Source organism: Monodon monoceros, unplaced genomic scaffold, assembly GCF_005190385.1.
Source record: "Monodon monoceros isolate NGI ecotype Baffin Bay Population unplaced genomic scaffold, NGI_Narwhal_1 Super_Scaffold_4, whole genome shotgun sequence".
In the NCBI taxonomy this organism is placed as follows: Eukaryota; Metazoa; Chordata; class Mammalia; order Artiodactyla; family Monodontidae; genus Monodon; species Monodon monoceros.
The window spans coordinates 63,086,485-63,103,222 of NW_021703781.1; the positions used below are offsets into that span (position 1 = coordinate 63,086,485).

The 16,738-nt window shown below is 50.1% G+C and overlaps 1 protein-coding gene across 1 annotated transcript; it reads left to right on the forward strand.

Annotated features, from left to right (window-relative positions):
• Window positions 1-698: 698 nt before the first annotated feature.
• Window positions 699-13,752, forward strand: DUSP5 (dual specificity phosphatase 5). The gene is made up of 4 exons (XM_029201129.1): window positions 699-1,273; window positions 6,248-6,396; window positions 9,246-9,465; window positions 12,233-13,752. Exons 1-4 carry the CDS (start codon window positions 895-897, stop codon window positions 12,637-12,639), a joined length of 1,155 nt encoding a protein of 384 aa, XP_029056962.1. The 5' UTR covers window positions 699-894; the 3' UTR covers window positions 12,640-13,752.
• Window positions 13,753-16,738: the final 2,986 nt, after the last annotated feature.

Consider the following 16,738-nt stretch of genomic DNA (forward strand, 5'->3'; position numbering starts at 1 on the left):
TGAGGGCAGAACCCATTTGGGGAGATTAGTTGCTGGCTCTTCTCTCTCCACTTTTACTTTGAGGTGCTTTTATTATGGAAAATTTCAAAATATAAAGAAAAGTAGAGAAAACAGTATAATGAACCTCCAGGTACCCGTCACCAAGCTTCAACCATACCAACACAAGCCCAATCTTGAGTCGATAACCCAGCCTTCGAAGCAAATTCCAGCTATCATCTCATTTCCCACGTAAAGGCGGGTAAGGATCGAAATCTACGTCAGATCCATCTGGGGGCTCTGGCCGAGGGCGCCCCTAGCTCTGCCTACCGCGGTACCTGGCCCGGCCCCCAGTGGGTTCTGAACCTACGTCTACGAAACTCTAAACCCATGTCACGACGCCAGCCTCCCCCGCTTCCTCCTCTTCCCGCACAGCGTGGGTCACCTCGGCCTCGTGGCGTTCCTGACACCCCACCAGCAGTCCCCGGTGATGCGCAAGTGAGTGTCTCCACGCAGCGCCACAGAGAGCACGGCAAGTCGCCTGCCACTTCCTCTTTCTCAGGCTGACTAACGCTCGGCGCCCGCCCAGCACGTCCGGCTCCCGGGGGCGTGGCCACAGCCCGAAGGGGCGGGGAAATACCCTTATTCGGCCTTATATGGGCAGCCACGTCACAGGCTGTACACCCATTCACATAAAACGCTGAGCTGCCGGCGGAATCCCCGGCTTCTGGGGCGGCGAGTGGCCGGGCCGGGTGCCGAGCGTGCAGGGCGGGAAAGAAGAGTTGAGCGGTCGCTCCGGCGCCGGGCTCGGTCGGCCGGCCGCAGCCCCGCGGGTCGCCCTCCCGGGCCTCGCCGGCGGGCACCCTGGCTGTGGGCACCTGCGGGGCGCACTGCGCGGGGCCGCTGGGCGGCGGCGGCATGAAGGTCACGTCGCTCGACGGGCGCCAGCTGCGCAAGATGCTCCGCAAGGAGGCTGCGGCGCGCTGTGTGGTGCTCGACTGCCGGCCCTACCTGGCCTTCGCCGCCTCGAGCGTGCGCGGCTCGCTCAACGTCAACCTCAACTCGGTGGTGTTGCGGCGGGCCCGCGGAGGCGCGGTGTCGGCGCGCTACGTGCTGCCGGACGAGGCGGCGCGCGCGCGGCTGCTGCAGGAGGGCGGCGGCGGCGTGGCGGCCGTGGTCGTGCTGGACCAGGGCAGCCGCCACTGGCAGAAGCTGCGCGAGGAGAGCGCCGCACGCGTTGTGCTCACCTCGCTGCTCGCCTGCCTGCCCGCCGGCCCGCGGGTCTACTTCCTCAAAGGTGAGCGCGTCGGGGACGCCGGTCCCCTGTCACCGTACGCGCCGGGACGGCCCCGGGCTCTGGGGTCCCCTGCTGGCGCCGGGCGCCTTCCTTGACGCTAGAACCCGAGCAGTTCTCCGCTGGCGGGAGTCTGCACCTTGGGGCTTGACGTGCGCTAGGGAGGGCACTGCCAGTGTCAGCGCTCACAGCTTCCCCACTCGAGTTCCTCGAAAGCGCTTGACGATCGGCCTTTCGGCCCGGGTGGGTGGGGTGGGGTTGCTTACGCAGCCGGGGGCGCTGCTTCTCAGCTGGGGGTCTGTCGCCTAGTGCTGGGCGCGGGCCGGCTTTCCTGGCGCCGGCTTCACCGCTCTCGCTGGGGCCTGCGCTCTGGAGCCGTCCTGATGGACAGATCTGGAGGGATCAGCAGGTCGCAACACCCTCACCCCCGAAGTGTGGCGCCGCGGTGTCCCCTTTCCTCCCTCCTGCACGATTAACGTATGTTAGGCTGTGTCTTCTTCGACCCCTCTTGCCTTTTTGACCCTGGCGAGTCCCTCTCCTCCCCTCCCCTTCCTTTCCATTTCATTTTATTGCTTTTTATTGTTCCTTGGCTTCCCCTTCTTCCCTCCCAGGCCTTTCTCTCGCTCCGTTTGGAGCTGACACCCTTTTCACCTCCTCTTCCCCACCCCGGGATCATCTGTACTGGTCGTGGGCCAAACCCGGCGGGCCTAACGCTGTCTGCCAGGGGTGGGAGGCAGGCTGGCCAGCGAGCCAGGACACATGAGAGGTGCCACAGGGTGGCTGTGAAGGGGATTGCGTCGCATTTGGTTTGAGATCCCCAGAAGCTGCTTCACCAGTCTGCCCATTCCACCTGCTGGGGGAGATGACGTTGGTGGTGGGTGGGTGATTTACTCTCAGACTCCAGAATATTGATTTCTGTGTCACTTCCTATAACTGCTGCCGCCTTGTATTTGAGTCCTTTGTAACCTCAAATGTATTGAAGGCATAGGGCAGATATGAGGACTCAGCCTAGGCTGCGCCGGCCGACTCTGACGGGGACACCTGGAGATGTAACACTGATGTGGTTCAGAGCTCAGGTGCAGTGAGCTGAGAGAGTGAGAGCGCTGTCTTAAAACCGTGTGACTTGTGGAGTTTTACACATTCCAGGCCAGGAGATTCCAGAGGCACGCGGGCAGCTCCCACCTGTGTTCGCACCTCTTACAGACGGTCCCCTGCTGATTCCTGTTAGGGAAACAACAGATGCAGAAGATGACGACGTTCCTCTTTTACCCAGCCTCAGCCCCCAGGAGGTGGAGAGTGCCCTCCAAGCTCTGCAGAGGTTTTTCACACATAGTCCCTGATTTCTTTTTGATATGCTTTTTGTCTCTGCTTCTTAGCAGTGAGTACAGAAAAAGCTTCTGCCTCTCCAGTAGCACGAAAGATACAGTCCAGGAAACCCTTCCGGGTCCTACCTCTGCTCCCCACCCCTCTGCAGGGGGCCATGCTAGCAGTTTGGAAGTTATTGCCACAGGAAGTAGGCAGCTCTGTAGACTCACATCTCAGAAAAATTAATGTTTAAAAAAAATGTTTTAGTATAAGTAACATACAGCACAAAGGCTGTACAATGAAAAGTGGATCTTCTGCACACCCTAGAACTCAGTTCTACTCCCCAGAGACAACAGTCAACTATTTCTTGTTCATCTTTAGATAAATTAATTTTCCATGAGTAAAAATAGAATGATTTTGTATATTTCCTGTTCCTGCCTCTTTCATCTAACTAGATCTTGAGAGATTTGTCCATATCAGAGCATACGTGTCCTATTCACTTTTTAAACCCATCCCCTGGTGATAGCCAGTAAGTAGGTTGCTTCCAGCCTTAGTATTTGAAGCAGTGTGGGAGAGTATACCTTTGTCCAAATGCTTTTGCATGTGCACTATCTTTCAGTAAAATTATGAGAATTGCCACGTCGAAAGTTATGTCCGTTTTAAATTTCAGTAGAAATTGCTTAATACTTACCCTTATAACAGTACTAAACTTTAAGTTGTTGCCAAAGAAAATTTTTTCTTTACCTAACTCACATCCAGATAAGAGTTCAGGTTTTTAATCTAGTGGCATCCCAGATCGTGGGGCAAACCATTTTTTTTTGGCCACGCAGCACGTGGAATCTAAGTTCCCCAACCAAGGATCAAACCCACGCCCCCTGCACTGGAAGCACGGAGTCTTAACCACAGGACTGCCAGGGAAGTCCTGCAATGCCTTTTACACTTCCCTCAATGCCCACCCCTCCCAAAAAAACCCACTAAAATGAGATGACCGAACGGCATTGTCAGTGCGTATTTATATATAGTGTCCGTGTGCTTTCTCTGCTCAGCTCCCCTGGTAATGCAGTGGTGATCAAAAACAGAATCACTCTGAAGAGGAGTGAAGCTGCCAAAAGAATTGCCACGGCTCTTGGAGTTCAAGTGAGGCACCAGAGAGGAATGTTCTGTCTCTCCACGCCTCTGATGGGAGTGGGTGAAAGACAGACCGTCTCATCTATAGGACTCCTGACCCCAGCTGGAAGAGGCAGGACCCTGTTTATCTGTCCCTCAACTACACTGAGACTTTGTCTGCCTGCCTTATTTTGTCAACAGGCAGGCAGGACCCAGTCCACACCCACACCTCCTGTCTGTCCTCCTAACAGCCAACTCTTTTTATTATTATTATTATTTTAATTTATTTTATTTTTGGCTGCGTTGGGTCTTCATGGCTGCCCGCGGGCTTTCTAGTTGCAGCGAGCGAGGGCTACTCTTCATTACGGTGCACGGGCTTCTCATTGTGGTGGCTTCTCATTGCAGAGCACGGGCTCTAGGCACACGGGCTTCAGTAGTTGTGGCACGCAGGCTCAGTAGTTGTGGCTCAATGAACTCTAGAGTGCAGGCTCAGTCGTTGTGGCACACGGGCTTAGTTGCTCCAGGGCATGTGGGATCTTCCCATACCAGGGCTCGAACCCATGTCCCCTGCATTGGCAGGCGGATTCTTAACCACTGTGCCACCAGGGAAGCCCAACAGCCAACTCTTAAGTGCTCTGTTTAAAGCCAAGAGATGGGGTGGTCTGAAGGCTTCTCTTTCCCAAGCTTCATTCTGAAGTTTGAGAGGGCCTGGGCCACTGTTACTTCAGATTCCCATCCCCTATCACTCAGTTTGTCTCCTGGGACTCAAAATGTTGAGGCCCAGGCACAGGAAGTGATTTGCTAACTAGGGACACCTCTTCGGAGGAAGCTGAGGGTCAGTGTAAGTGTGGTTTCTTTCTGCCTTCTGGGAGGGAAGGGGGTGGGGGCAATGGTGGGGAGGGAGGGAAAACTAAGCCACAGACACCTTCAAACTTTCCACCTCCGCCTCCCTCCGGCATGGCCTGTCATCATGACCGGGAACGTGGTCATTGTGGAGGTCCAGAAGCTCATTTGGGAAGGCCCAATTGGCTATTTGTTGAAGTGACCACAGGGGAGATTTGGGTGTGCTAAATGGGGTTGGGGGCAGTTCCAGCAAGCTGAGAGGAAGCAGTAATAGCTAGATGACTCATTCTAGGAATTGGCTGTAGCTTCTGGGAGAGAGCTGGAGACTGCCGTGTAATCCATTAACCATTTGCCTACTGCAGGGGTTTAAAAAACCACCATGTGCTCCACTGTGGGGCTATTACAACACCAAAAGATAGAAGAAAAAAAAGGGGGCCTTTCTGGAAAAATACATGGTCTCAGAATGCTTATTTAATTTGTGGTTTAGGGAATTCCTAATTCCTGGCAGCACTTTCACTGCCAGGGCCCAGGTTCAATCCCTGGTCAGGGAACTAAGATCCCATAAGCTGGGAACTAGGATCTCACAAGCTGCGCAGCATGGACCAAAAAAAAAAAATTGATGATTTGACCCCAAGTGAATTCTCTGGGCCAGAAAAAGAAGCAGGTTTTCTGGAGGCTCTTGGAAGTGTCTTAGGTCCCTTTGGATTGGAAGCAAAGTGTTTCCCCACACAAGTCTGGCCTGTGCACGCAGCAGCATTTGGCATTCTGAGGCTTCGAGGCCAGTGTTTCATTTGGTTCTTCCCTACCTCGTGTGTGGGCCTGAGAACTTAGCTACTCAAGTTTCTGTGACTCGGTCAGAGAGTAGTTTTTACCTTAAGTGATCTGACCATTTGGAGAAGTTTAAATATAGTTAGGATTTTTATAGAATCATACCTGCCAGGTATGAGGGTGTGTGTGTGTGTAGCTGGGGAGAAAGTTCAGGAGGGGAGGGTAATAAGATAAAGGGAGAGTAGGTGGTCATCAAGGAGAAAGAAGGAGTTTTTACTTAAGGAGGTAAGAATTAAGTTCAGAAGGCCTCATTGCTCTGGTTTGAAAGGTAATTAACTTGATTGATTACATTGGACCTATGGAGAGGATTGTCAGCAGTGTTCTTAGCACCTTGGCAAAGAGAAAGGGCAGGGCTGTTTTATTGCCCTGAGTTTAAACCTCGTGTTAGCCCCCATTCCCTTATGAATAGAGGAGGTTTTGTCTATAATCCAGTTTAGAGCTAAGGGACTAGGGATGAAACAGACCAGTTTAGGAGTCTCATTCACAAATTAATGAAATTCTGCATAATCACACCTGCATTTTAGATAAATGAGAGAAAATAGCTTTTGTTTTCTGGAGGGATTTGGTTAATATTTGCCAGATGTCAGATATATTTCCTTTCACAGTTTAAGCTTCTTCTGATAGGCATAGAAAGTTAATCATTGCCTTTCTGAATTATAGCTTTTTAGGAGAGAGAGAGGGTGTGTATGTATGTGTGTGTGTGTCTGTGGAGCCCGTTTCTATTCTAAAACTATTACTTGTTTTGGCTCAATTTTTTAATATGACCAAAATGTATAGTAGCTGAATATTTTTTTACCATTCCACACTCAGGGTATTGATCAATTCTGGGCATTTTCTGACAGCCTGAGAAAAATCGATGCTTACATCTTTCTTGCTTTTTTTTTTGTCTTTTAGGGGGATATGAGACTTTCCACTCGGAATATCCTGAGTGTTGCGTGGACGTAAAGCCCATTTCACCAGAGAAGGTTGAAACCGAGACAGCCCTCATCAGTCAGTGTGGGAAGTCAGTGCTCAACATCAGCTACAGGCCAGCTTACGACCAGGTACATACACGGTGTGGAAGTACCGTCCCGGCTCCTGGCTCTGTTCCTTGCACAGCACCCTGGCTCTTCCACTCCCTGCTCAGCAACCTTGGTTGGTTCCTTTGCAGATCAGGGAGTTGGCAGAGGCCTCTAGCTTTAGAGAGCCTCTGTTGCTCTCTAAATGGTAAATGGGCTTCCTTCCAGCAAATAAGCTGACAAGAGCAAATGCGCTTCAGGACACACGGTGGCTTCTGGCAAAAAGTGGAAGCGAAATATACATTATTGTTAGCTGGCCTGGGAGGTGCAGAGAAGCTTTGAAATATTGGTTTAGGTTTCCCTGAAGACGTTTCAAAGCTGACTTTCAGGCTTCCTGTGTTGATCTTCTTCGTAACTGTTCATGCTCTGCAGTTTCTGCAAACCAACCCAGTACCTGTAAAGGCGTGTCTTGGTATTTTTAACTGAAGGAGGAAGATTGGAGGAGGGTTGTAGAGAAATTACTATTTGGATGGCTAAGCAGCCTCCCCTAGGGGTTTCTGATGCTTATATTTCCATAAATTCTGAAACCAGAGATCAAGACACACTAGAGGATTTCATGTGTCTACAAACATGTGGGTTTTTTCCCTTCAAAGAACTGTACTTTCTGGCAACTCATTAGAGGAAGAAAAAGTGGACGGCTCAGGCAGGGGTTACCTATACAATGCAGGAGGATGTGGAAAAAGCCAGCAAGGACCCAAATCTGCAGAAAACAGAGATCAAAACCTACCTTCCCATTCTAGGCATCTGACTTGGTAGGAGGAGCTTTTTGCACAAAAAGCTCTTTGCACAAAATAAGAACATACCCAAATCATAAGAAGGAAGATTTCTAGATACTGCGTAAGATGCCAGCTGCCTGCCAAGAGCAGAGCTCTGCCCCTGGGGATAAACTTCCAAATACAGCCAGGTGGCTTTTCCTTGAATGGAAACCTATTAGCTTGGTGAGGTGCCAGGGTTATTATTTTGTTTGTTTTCTTTTATTAAAATTACAGTGTATGATGAACCCTGGGCTTTCAAGCCATGGGCATCCGGCTTAGCTGAATTTCTATTTTTGTTTGTTTGTTTGGGTGGTGTTTTCCCCCTCCTTTCTCAGAAAGTGAAAGAGAAACGAGAATTTGCAGGATGTTGTGAAAGCACAGCAGACCTTTGGCCAAGCAAGGACCAGGGAGGCCCTGGTGTGTTTCCACGGTTCATCTGGGGAACCCCCTAGTGCTACTCTTAGTAGCGCTTCTGCCTTGAGAGAAGCCGGGTGAGGTCGTGTTAACCTTTGGGGTTTCTGAAGGCCTTTGGTTTCTTCCTCTTGAGTCTAAAAAGAAGATTCAAAAAAGGAAAGAAACATGGTTTCAGGGGTGTTGGGCTAAGCTCCAGGAGAAATTGAGTAGGATCCCAGGCCTGGTGTGTCAGCATTTTCCAGGCTCTAAAGAGAGGGAGAGATCTATGTAGGTACACCTAAAGTGTTAAGCTCAGGGGCCAGCTGTTAAAAATACTGGTTACTCTTACTACCTTTTGTAAAATCTCTATAACTTTCTTTCAAGTGGCCAAACTGGCCTTTGCCTTAAACACCTGACTTCTCAGGAAAGAAAAAGCAAACACCCATGTGGGGTAATTTGAGAACTGCCTTCTCCTGGCCCTCGTCCCGTGCCCCTTTCCCTATTGTGGGTCTGGCAGAGAGTTTCCATTCTACTCTTGTTCCAGGACAGGAAATGGAAACACAGGAAGCGGATGGATGATATGGGAAAGACTGCCAAAGACACAGCCACTGTCACCCCAGCTCAGTGTTTTCCCTCTAAATCTCCAGGGGCTCCCATTGTTCCAAGTATGGAACAATGGCTTTTCTTGCCACCCTGGAAATGCTGAGACTGCCAGAGTCGGACTAGCTAGCTGTTCTTTTTAGCTTTTCCTCAGGGTAGATGGTCTCTGGTTCTTTGGGGATCCTTCTTAACTAGAAACGTCAGGTATAGGTGGTCTCCCAAAAGGGTGAAGATGTCCGCGTCTCTTACCAAAACTCAGCCCCACGAGAAGATCAGGCCTGGGACTTCCCTGGCAGTCCAGTGGTTAAGACTCCACGCTTCCATTGCAGGGGGCACGGGTTTCATCCCTGGTTGGGGAACTAAGATCCTGCAGCCTGCATGCCACGCAGAGCAGCACAACCAAAAAAAAAAAAAAAAAGGATCAGGCCCTGCTCATGGCCTAACAGCTTTTCATTGTCTGAGGATTTTGGATAGATAGTGGTCATTTTCACTTCTGAGAAGTTTACCTTTTTGGGGGGCGGGGGGAAGCATATTTTAACATCTCTGAGCTCCAAATGCATCTTAGGATCAACAGTGTCCTAGGTTTGATGAAACACATTATATACAATGTCAGGATTGTAAAGGAGGGGGCTTACCTTGTTGAACCATTTTCCATTTTATCTAGAAGGAAACCGAGGCTGCCCCCAAGGTTAAAGGGCTCACTCTGGCACTCTCAGGGCAGCTAGAACTACAGCACGGGCCTCTCAAGTCTTCCATCACACCACCCTCTTCTCATCCTTGTCAGTATAGGAAGGCTGCCGGCATTTCCTACCAACTCAATATATATAAGAAAATGAAAATCTTAGCTGTGTGGGATTTGCTATCACTGAGTCACAAGGCAGTAATGTAGGGTAGAGAGTTTACCAGGACGGAGGCTCCACCCACACACTCTTGGGTGAACTGCGCTGACTCTGAGCTGTCTACCTGGAAACCAGAAAGGGAACCTCCCACCTGAAAACAAATAGGTCAGCATTGTTTTGTTTCTTCTCCCCAAAGAGCTAGCTAATCCAACATTTCCTGGTTGTCCTACTTTGCCCCTCCTTCCAGGGCGGCCCAGTCGAAATCCTTCCGTTCCTGTACCTTGGAAGTGCCTACCATGCATCCAAGTGCGAGTTCCTCGCCAACCTGCACATCACGGCTCTGCTGAATGTCTCACGACGGACCTCTGAGGCCTGCACGACCCACCTACACTACAAATGGATCCCCGTGGAAGACAGCCATGCGGCTAACATCAGCTCCCACTTTCAAGAAGCAATAGATTTCATTGGTAGGTGCAGCCATTCCCCCTCAGTTGTTTTGGGGGCCCCCTAGGGGAGCGTGTTCTTGGATTTTGATGTACTGATGGGGGTTCCCTTCACTGAGAAGAAAAGCATCTTGTTGTAGAGCCAACTTGGCTGGTTGGATGCACTGACCAAAATGACAGAGGGGAGGATTTGAGTTGCTATTAATAGGAGCTTTAATTTGCAAGATAAATGAATTACTACAATTTTATAGCAATACTCTGTCACTCTTGTTAGTGTTTCTGGCTGGGCGCGAAGCAGGGTGCATCCGTGTGTGATGCTCCATGCCAGGGAAGCAGGGGAGGGAAAGAACCACCCAAACTGCTTCTACGTAGGTTGGGATATTTTTGAAAACAAACAGAAGGACTGAGAGAGCACTCCTTACGCACTGAGCCCCCAGGGCCCTGGCAGCTTTCCACGGTTTTTGGCAAACTGCTTTGGGGGCAATTGTTTTGCATTTTCAGCTGATTTGGGACTAAAGATAGCGCTCGTCTCAAGCTCTGTGCTTTATGCACAGAGAAGTTGGCATCTTTTTGCATCCTTTGTACGTTCCGTGAGGCAGTTATCATTTACTCCATCGTGTAGGCCTGGAAACCTCTGGTCCCTCTGCCTAGAAAGGGCTTTGGGCCTTGGGATTCCAACTCCTCGAGCAGGCTGGATTGTTCTTTCATTGGACATCTCTGTTTCCCTCAACCATCTCCCTTGGGGGCTGGACTGACTTTTTTTGTGTCTCAGATTTGCAAGCACCCACCACTCTCCATCCTTGTGGGCTTGCCTCCCTTTCCAGAGTCCTTCTTTCCCTTTAACATGCATAGCTGTTGAAGCTGAGCAGTGATCTTCCTGCCTCGTGCTCTGAGGGATGTTGGAGGGAGAAAGGCCGGTGCTGGGTGCAGCAATGATTACTTAGTGCAGGGAGCCATTAAAGGCCCCCCTTCCACCACGTGGTGAGCCCTCTGCTCAGCACACACAATCTCTACTCCACAGAAGCCTGCAGAGAAACTCACCAGAGGCAAAAGGCCGAGCCTGCCTCCCTGTTCCCTGAGCCTCTGGGCTGCGATGGTTCCTTTGGAGTCTCTGAGAGACAGTCAAGATGATGGGGTCAGGGTGGGAAACCCTTGACTTGTTCTCCCTGTCCCTGGGAATGCCTTGCCCTTCTCAGCCTGTTATTTAATTATCTAGATAGCTTCTCAGTGAGGTCATGAAACCCGCCCCCATCACTTCTCAGAAGCCTCCCTCCCCATCCTGTGTGTGCATTGTGTCTGGATACACAACCGCACAAACCCACAGCATTCTGAAGGCACACGAGATGCTTTTCCCCAGACTCCTTGCCCTCCTGAAGGAAGGAGGGACTGAGGCCGAATCATGCATTGACCGCTTCCGAGGGCCACATAGAAGGCAAGCCCCCAGGGGTGAAGTGGGATCCAGAAGCAACACACTGTAGGCCCTTTGCTTTCTGGGATTTGGCTCTGGGCCAATTAAAAGCTAGACTACCAGCTTTTTGCTGGTGGAGGAGCAAAAGAAGGTTGGAGTCACGACCCTATAATCCTAGGAACTTGGAGTCCCTTTTGAACTAATTTACAGGAACTTTGTTTTTTCTTTTGAATCAGAGACTGGGGCACTTCTAATGAGGAACCCTGGGGCGTCCTTTGGGATTTTCATTCTGTTGGGGAGACTCCAGGTTCCTCCCTGACTCCTCAGAAACTGGATCTTTCAGATCTTAGAGATGCATTTGCAAATTTCTTGAACTTGAGGAGGGAGGTGGGTAAGGGGGCTGACTTTTTATTTGCCCTTCAAAATCTTAAATGTTTTTGCATACTGTGGCCTTACATAGTGCCATGGACATCTAACTTCCTGTGATGTAATTGTTTCCTCACTAGCAAGAGAGGGAATTGGAAAGACTCTTTTTTGTGGTTTTTATTTGATGTGTATATGTGTTTAACCTTTTACCCCTGCTCATTTTTAACAGTTGGAGCTCTTTTGGGGGGAGGAGTAGAACAGAAAAGGAGGGCACCCCACTTTTGTCATATTGAGCTAATGAATGCTAACTGAAGGTGGTAGCTTTATAGCAGTGACTCCCATTGTTGTGCAAGATGGAGTTTGCCAAAGCCATTTATATCCTCCGTCTAGTAAGCGTTACTTAGCCAAGGCTATAATTAGTGGCTGTGCACTATTTATTGTATGTTTGGTTGGTTGGGAACCCTCGGTGCTGAGCCAAGCATCCCGCCCTGGCACAGCCAAACAGGGATCCCGGGGAGGATGGAAGGCCTCAACCAGGATGAGGGCTAGGTCATCACCATTAGAATCAGACCCCGAGAGGCAGGAATTGCTTCTCCAAGTCAGTCTTTGAGCCTGGGACCCTCTCGGAAATGTGAATGTGCAATGAAAACTTGCCTGCAGCTTCAAAGATTTTCCAAAGTCTTCTTGAAACGCATCCATGGAACCCGAGTTAAGATGGCATCCCCAGGAAGGAGTTACTCCAGGTCTACCACCTCCAGTGGCAGAACCTGTGAAAGCATCCTGGAGAACTAAGGATTGTGAAGGTCCTACGCAGAGATAGACATCATGGTGGGACCCTAAAGTCTATCCTCAGCAGTGGAGGTTAAAGACTGGCAAAAGCCTGGTGTGGGACCACAGACGTTGAGCAGGGATGATGATTTGATTACTAGGTCACTTTTTTTTTTAATTCTTTAATTAAATCCAGTTGCCTTTGAGTTCCAATCCCAACTCATTTCCACTGTCTTTTCTTTCTTCCAGACTGTGTCAGGGAAAAGGGAGGCAAGGTCCTGGTTCACTGTGAGGCTGGGATCTCCCGCTCACCCACCATCTGCATGGCTTACCTCATGAAGACCAAGCAGTTCCACCTAAAGGACGCCTTTGATTACATCAAGCAGAGGAGGGGTGTGGTCTCGCCCAACTTCAGCTTCATGGGCCAGCTCCTGCAGTATGAGTCCGAGATCCTGCCTTGCGCGCCTAGCGCCCAGGCTCCCTCCTCCCAAGGGGAGGCAGCCGGCCCTTCGTTCATAGCCCATTTACAGACACTGAGCCCTGACGTGCAGGGTTCCTACTGCACGTTCCCTACCTCGGTGCTGGCACCATTGCCCACCCACTCAACGGTCTCAGAGCTCAGCCAGAGCCCCATGGCCGCAGCCACATCCTGCTAAGACCAGAGTGGGAAAACCAGCCCAGCTCCAAGAACAACTGTGATTTTGTATTTTAACTCGTGGACATTTCATACCTGTGCAATACTGAAGACCTCACTCTGTCCCGCTGTCCTGGTGGGACAGTGAAGGGTCACCAGGTTTGCAAACAAACTTCAGACTGACCTCGGGGATAGGTTCTTGGGACTGAAGGAAGGCCAAGCCATTATGAGAGCACAGCACGTGCTGACTACTGTATTTCCAGACCCCCTGCCCTCAGGACTGCCCAGTCTTTGCACCTCAAAGTTTGCCTTTTCATTTCAAGCATAACGCAATAAATACCTGCAGCAACATGAGAGAAAGCAGTTGCTGGACCAGGAGAAAAGGCAGTAGCAAAGCCAATTCATTTTGAAGGAAGCACAATTTCCACCTTATTTTTTTAACTTTGGCAGTCTCCGTATCTGTCTGTGTTGCTTCAGGGCATAAGCTGATCACCACCTAGTCAGGAAAGTAACCCTACAGGGTTTTAGGGACATGATGTATATGCTCTATGCTCGTTTGAACCCTCAGATGGTTTTGAGACTCTGTCTTGGGTCAGGTGGAGTCATTTGGGTGAAGTAGTGAGACAGTAACACTTCTGGTTTCCTCTTCACTGTGGGTTTTACCCTGACTTTGGACTTTGGCATGATTCTTACTCATACTTGAACCTTTCTCGTTGCACCTCTCCTCAAAGCAACTCCGGCGTCATTTGAAAAGAGTTCTTTAGACCATAGACCAACAAATCGCCCCTTTGAGGTGGTGGCACTGGGTGCCAGGAGAGAAAGGGTACCCACTGTCTGAGTCAGTGGCATTGAAACGGTTGTCACCCCAGCTTGCTGTCCTTACATGTGCTTGTCTGGTCTCTGGTGACACTTGTTTTCTTCCCTGCCCCTTGGGGTTGTCTTCAAGCTGTTGACTTTTGGGATTTGCAGATTTCTCAATGTGGTACTACTTCTTTTTTGTCTGTAGGTTATTTCTCCAGGGGAAAAGGCAATAATTTCCTAAAATCCATATGAATGTGAAGAAAAGCAGTATGTTACTGGTTGTTGATGTTGTTGCTTTTTATAGTGCAAAATAAAAATAGTAAGAAGAACAAAAACGCTTCTTCATGTTGGTGAGTTGGGGTAAGGCAGGGATACACTGAGGCGGGGCCCAGGCTGCCTCACTGGGTTTTATTTCCTAATGAACGCTAAGGTGATGGTGGTGGGTGTGCAGTTGGAGGCATGAGGCTGTGCATCTGCTCACGAGCTGGTGATCTTAACAATACAGAATAATGCTTTCCAGTTGGGAGGTTTCCCTTGGCTCACTTGCAAGAGAACTCCTTAGGCTCAGGCCACATGGAGACGTGGTCAGAGCATCCACCCACCCTGGGCTCTTTGTGAGCCCCAGGCAGAGTTCAACTTGAACCTCCACTTCTTCATCCATGAAATGAGTGAACTAAGCTAGTTGATCCCAAAAGCCTCTTAGAGCTCAAGACCCTTGATTCCAGCAAACCTGAGTGGCAAGTTTGTGGTCAGCCCCCTCCCTCCAGTGCCTGGCATGTGGCAGACTCCCAGAAAAGTTTGGAAAAATGACCAAGGGACAGATAAGTGAACTAGGTAAAGGTTTACCTTAAATGCCTGTTCTCCCTCTTTTACCCTTGGAATTAATTCTTCCAGATAATTCCCTCAGGAGTTCCTAGGTAAATCCCTCAATGAGTTGATTTAAATCCAAGGCTGAATCAACTTGCCTTCTGAGTAATTTCCTCTGTGTGGTGGAGGAAGGAAGGGGCAATATTTGCGTGTTCCCATGGCTTATGCCTCTGCTCCAGCCTAACTCTTGGGGCCCGTTCCCTAATCAAAGGGAACGGGAAATTGGCTGGGAATGATACCATACTTGTCTGACACAGGGATTCCAATCCATACCCCCTGATTATGGGGGGGGGGGTCCAGAGAGGCCTCCAGCTCCCCCACAGCAAGCACCATGTCAACAAATAGCAAGATGGCGGCCGAGCCCAGGGTAGCCCAGCTCTTTCTAAACGTCTCACCTCAAAGACTTTGCTTGAGACTTTGCTCCCCACACACCTTTCCTTCCCCACTGGTCCTTGGAGAGTCCTCAGATAAGAATGTCACTCAGACTGGGGAAGCTGCGTTTACTTCAGCCTGCACCCCTCATCTGCATAATCCAAGCAGGGTTTCCAGGGGAAGAAAGCGGAGTGAAGGGCACTGTATAGGAGGAAGAAATCCTGGGTTCTAGCCCTCACCCTGCCCCTGACTCTAGTGCTTTAGAGCTAATCTCTAATCTTGCTGGACCAAACTTCAGGGCTTGGTCTACCTGAGGTCCCTCCCTGGTTTCATATCTCTTGAGTCTCCGCTCTGCCTTGGAATGTGTCCCATTGTGTGGGCCTGTCCAGGTGCTGAGTGGCTGGAGGGGCCGCAAGCAGGGAGAGCCAGGGAGGGGGAAGCTGGGTGCAGGCTGGGGTGATGTGCTAAGCCGCATCCCACTTGCTGACATTTGCTTTATTGCCTTAAAGTCTTTCTCTGAAGGGTGAGTAAGTCCTCTAAATCAGGCATGTGAGGATTGCTCATAAGCCAGTGAGTCACTGGAGGGTAAAGCCAAGTGAAGCCCCACAGCTGGGGGTGGCTCTGCAACTCTCGCTCCCTTAACAGTCTTCTTATTAATTACACCTCCATTTTTGCCAAGACCAACTTTACATTGGCTTCCAGTGCCAGGTGGAGAATTAAAGCTGGTGTTATCCAGTTCCTTCATCCCCAGGTTTTGAAGGAACACCTCTCTTGGTCTCCAGCAATGCTTCAGGCAGAGATGTGTCTGGGAGAATAGAAATGTTAATTCTCTATTCTGTTCCCCAGCAGAGTCTGTGGGTGAGCTCCTCAGGTCTACCCTAGCTCCTGAGCTAGGCCTGACCTAGGGGCAGGAAATGTAAAAGCAGCTCACACCAATGTGCTCGCAGGAGCCCTGTGTACCCATGGCTCTCCTTTGTGTGAGGACCCAGGGAGAAAGCACCCCAGATCTCAATACCCTGAAAGGCTGCATCTCACTGAGTTGCTGGTGGTTTCTCTTCTGAATACCGTAAAGTTGGTGACCACCCCTGTCTCCCTCTTTGCTCAGGCAAGGAGACAGCTCAGAACCAAATTTTTAGCCTACCTCTGGCAATTTTATAGGACCTTACGGCATATATTTTGGGTATCAACTCTACCTGGTTTCCATTAAAATTTCCCAACTTTATTTTTCTTTACTTCCATTTCCACAGTGACTTTTAAAAAAGAACAACACTTGGGTAATAAATATTAAACATACCACAGTGCATTTATAGAATGAGGTGATATGAACGTAGAGAGAAGCCAGTACATCCTCGGTGTTGCTACTCTCCATCTCACTCTGAAGGATTTATCCATGGGACTGTATAAATCTTCACCTTCTCAGTAAATCTACCAAGTTTTGTATTCTTTCTGGAATAAACCCTGTCCAGAACCCAAACCCCATGACTAGGGCCTGGCTCCATGTCTTAGAATCTCTGGCAGTGAGACCCTATATTCTGCTGCTGGTGACTTTCTATGGGGGGAGCCCTGGACCAGATGGACAGATTGCTCAAAGCCACAGCATAGATGCTCCCAACCCTCACACACTGCATGTGATGGATGTGACTCTGTGCCTAGATAACCATCATCCGTCCATCCATTTAACACTGAGCGCCTGCTAGAACCTGGGATTCAGTGGGGAAAGCGAGCTTCATAAGTACTGATGACTGTCCACTGGACTTTCTGTCCCAGAGTGGAGCTGGCCTCCCAAGGTGGACCCATGTCCCCAGCCCCACACAAGCCCCTTCCCCAGCTCCCCTCTTCTTGGCTCCAGCTCCATCCTCTCCCCTCTGGCCCCAGGATGCTTCATGCCCAAGCTCCCAGATATGCCAGCCCGTGGACATGGCTGTGTTTCCCTGTGCTAACCATCTGACCCCTGCCTTGGCTCATCCCTCAGGTTCTCTTGCATTGTTTACTACCTTGTCTTGAACACTGTATTAGTCTTGCCCCACCTCCACCCCCCCACCAGTGTGCAAAAAGAAGTGAGTTCTGGCTTCCCTGGTGGC

Excerpts from the sequence above, each read along its gene's own strand:
- DUSP5 (XM_029201129.1), top strand. The coding sequence starts at position 895 with ATGAAGGTCACGTCGCTCGACGGGCGCCAGCTGCGCAAGATGCTCCGC. Across the intron at positions 1,274-6,247 it reads GCGGGTCTACTTCCTCAAAG|GGGGATATGAGACTTTCCAC; the intron begins GTGAGCGCGTCG and ends TTTGTCTTTTAG. Across the intron at positions 9,466-12,232 it reads AGAAGCAATAGATTTCATTG|ACTGTGTCAGGGAAAAGGGA; the intron begins GTAGGTGCAGCC and ends TCTTTCTTCCAG.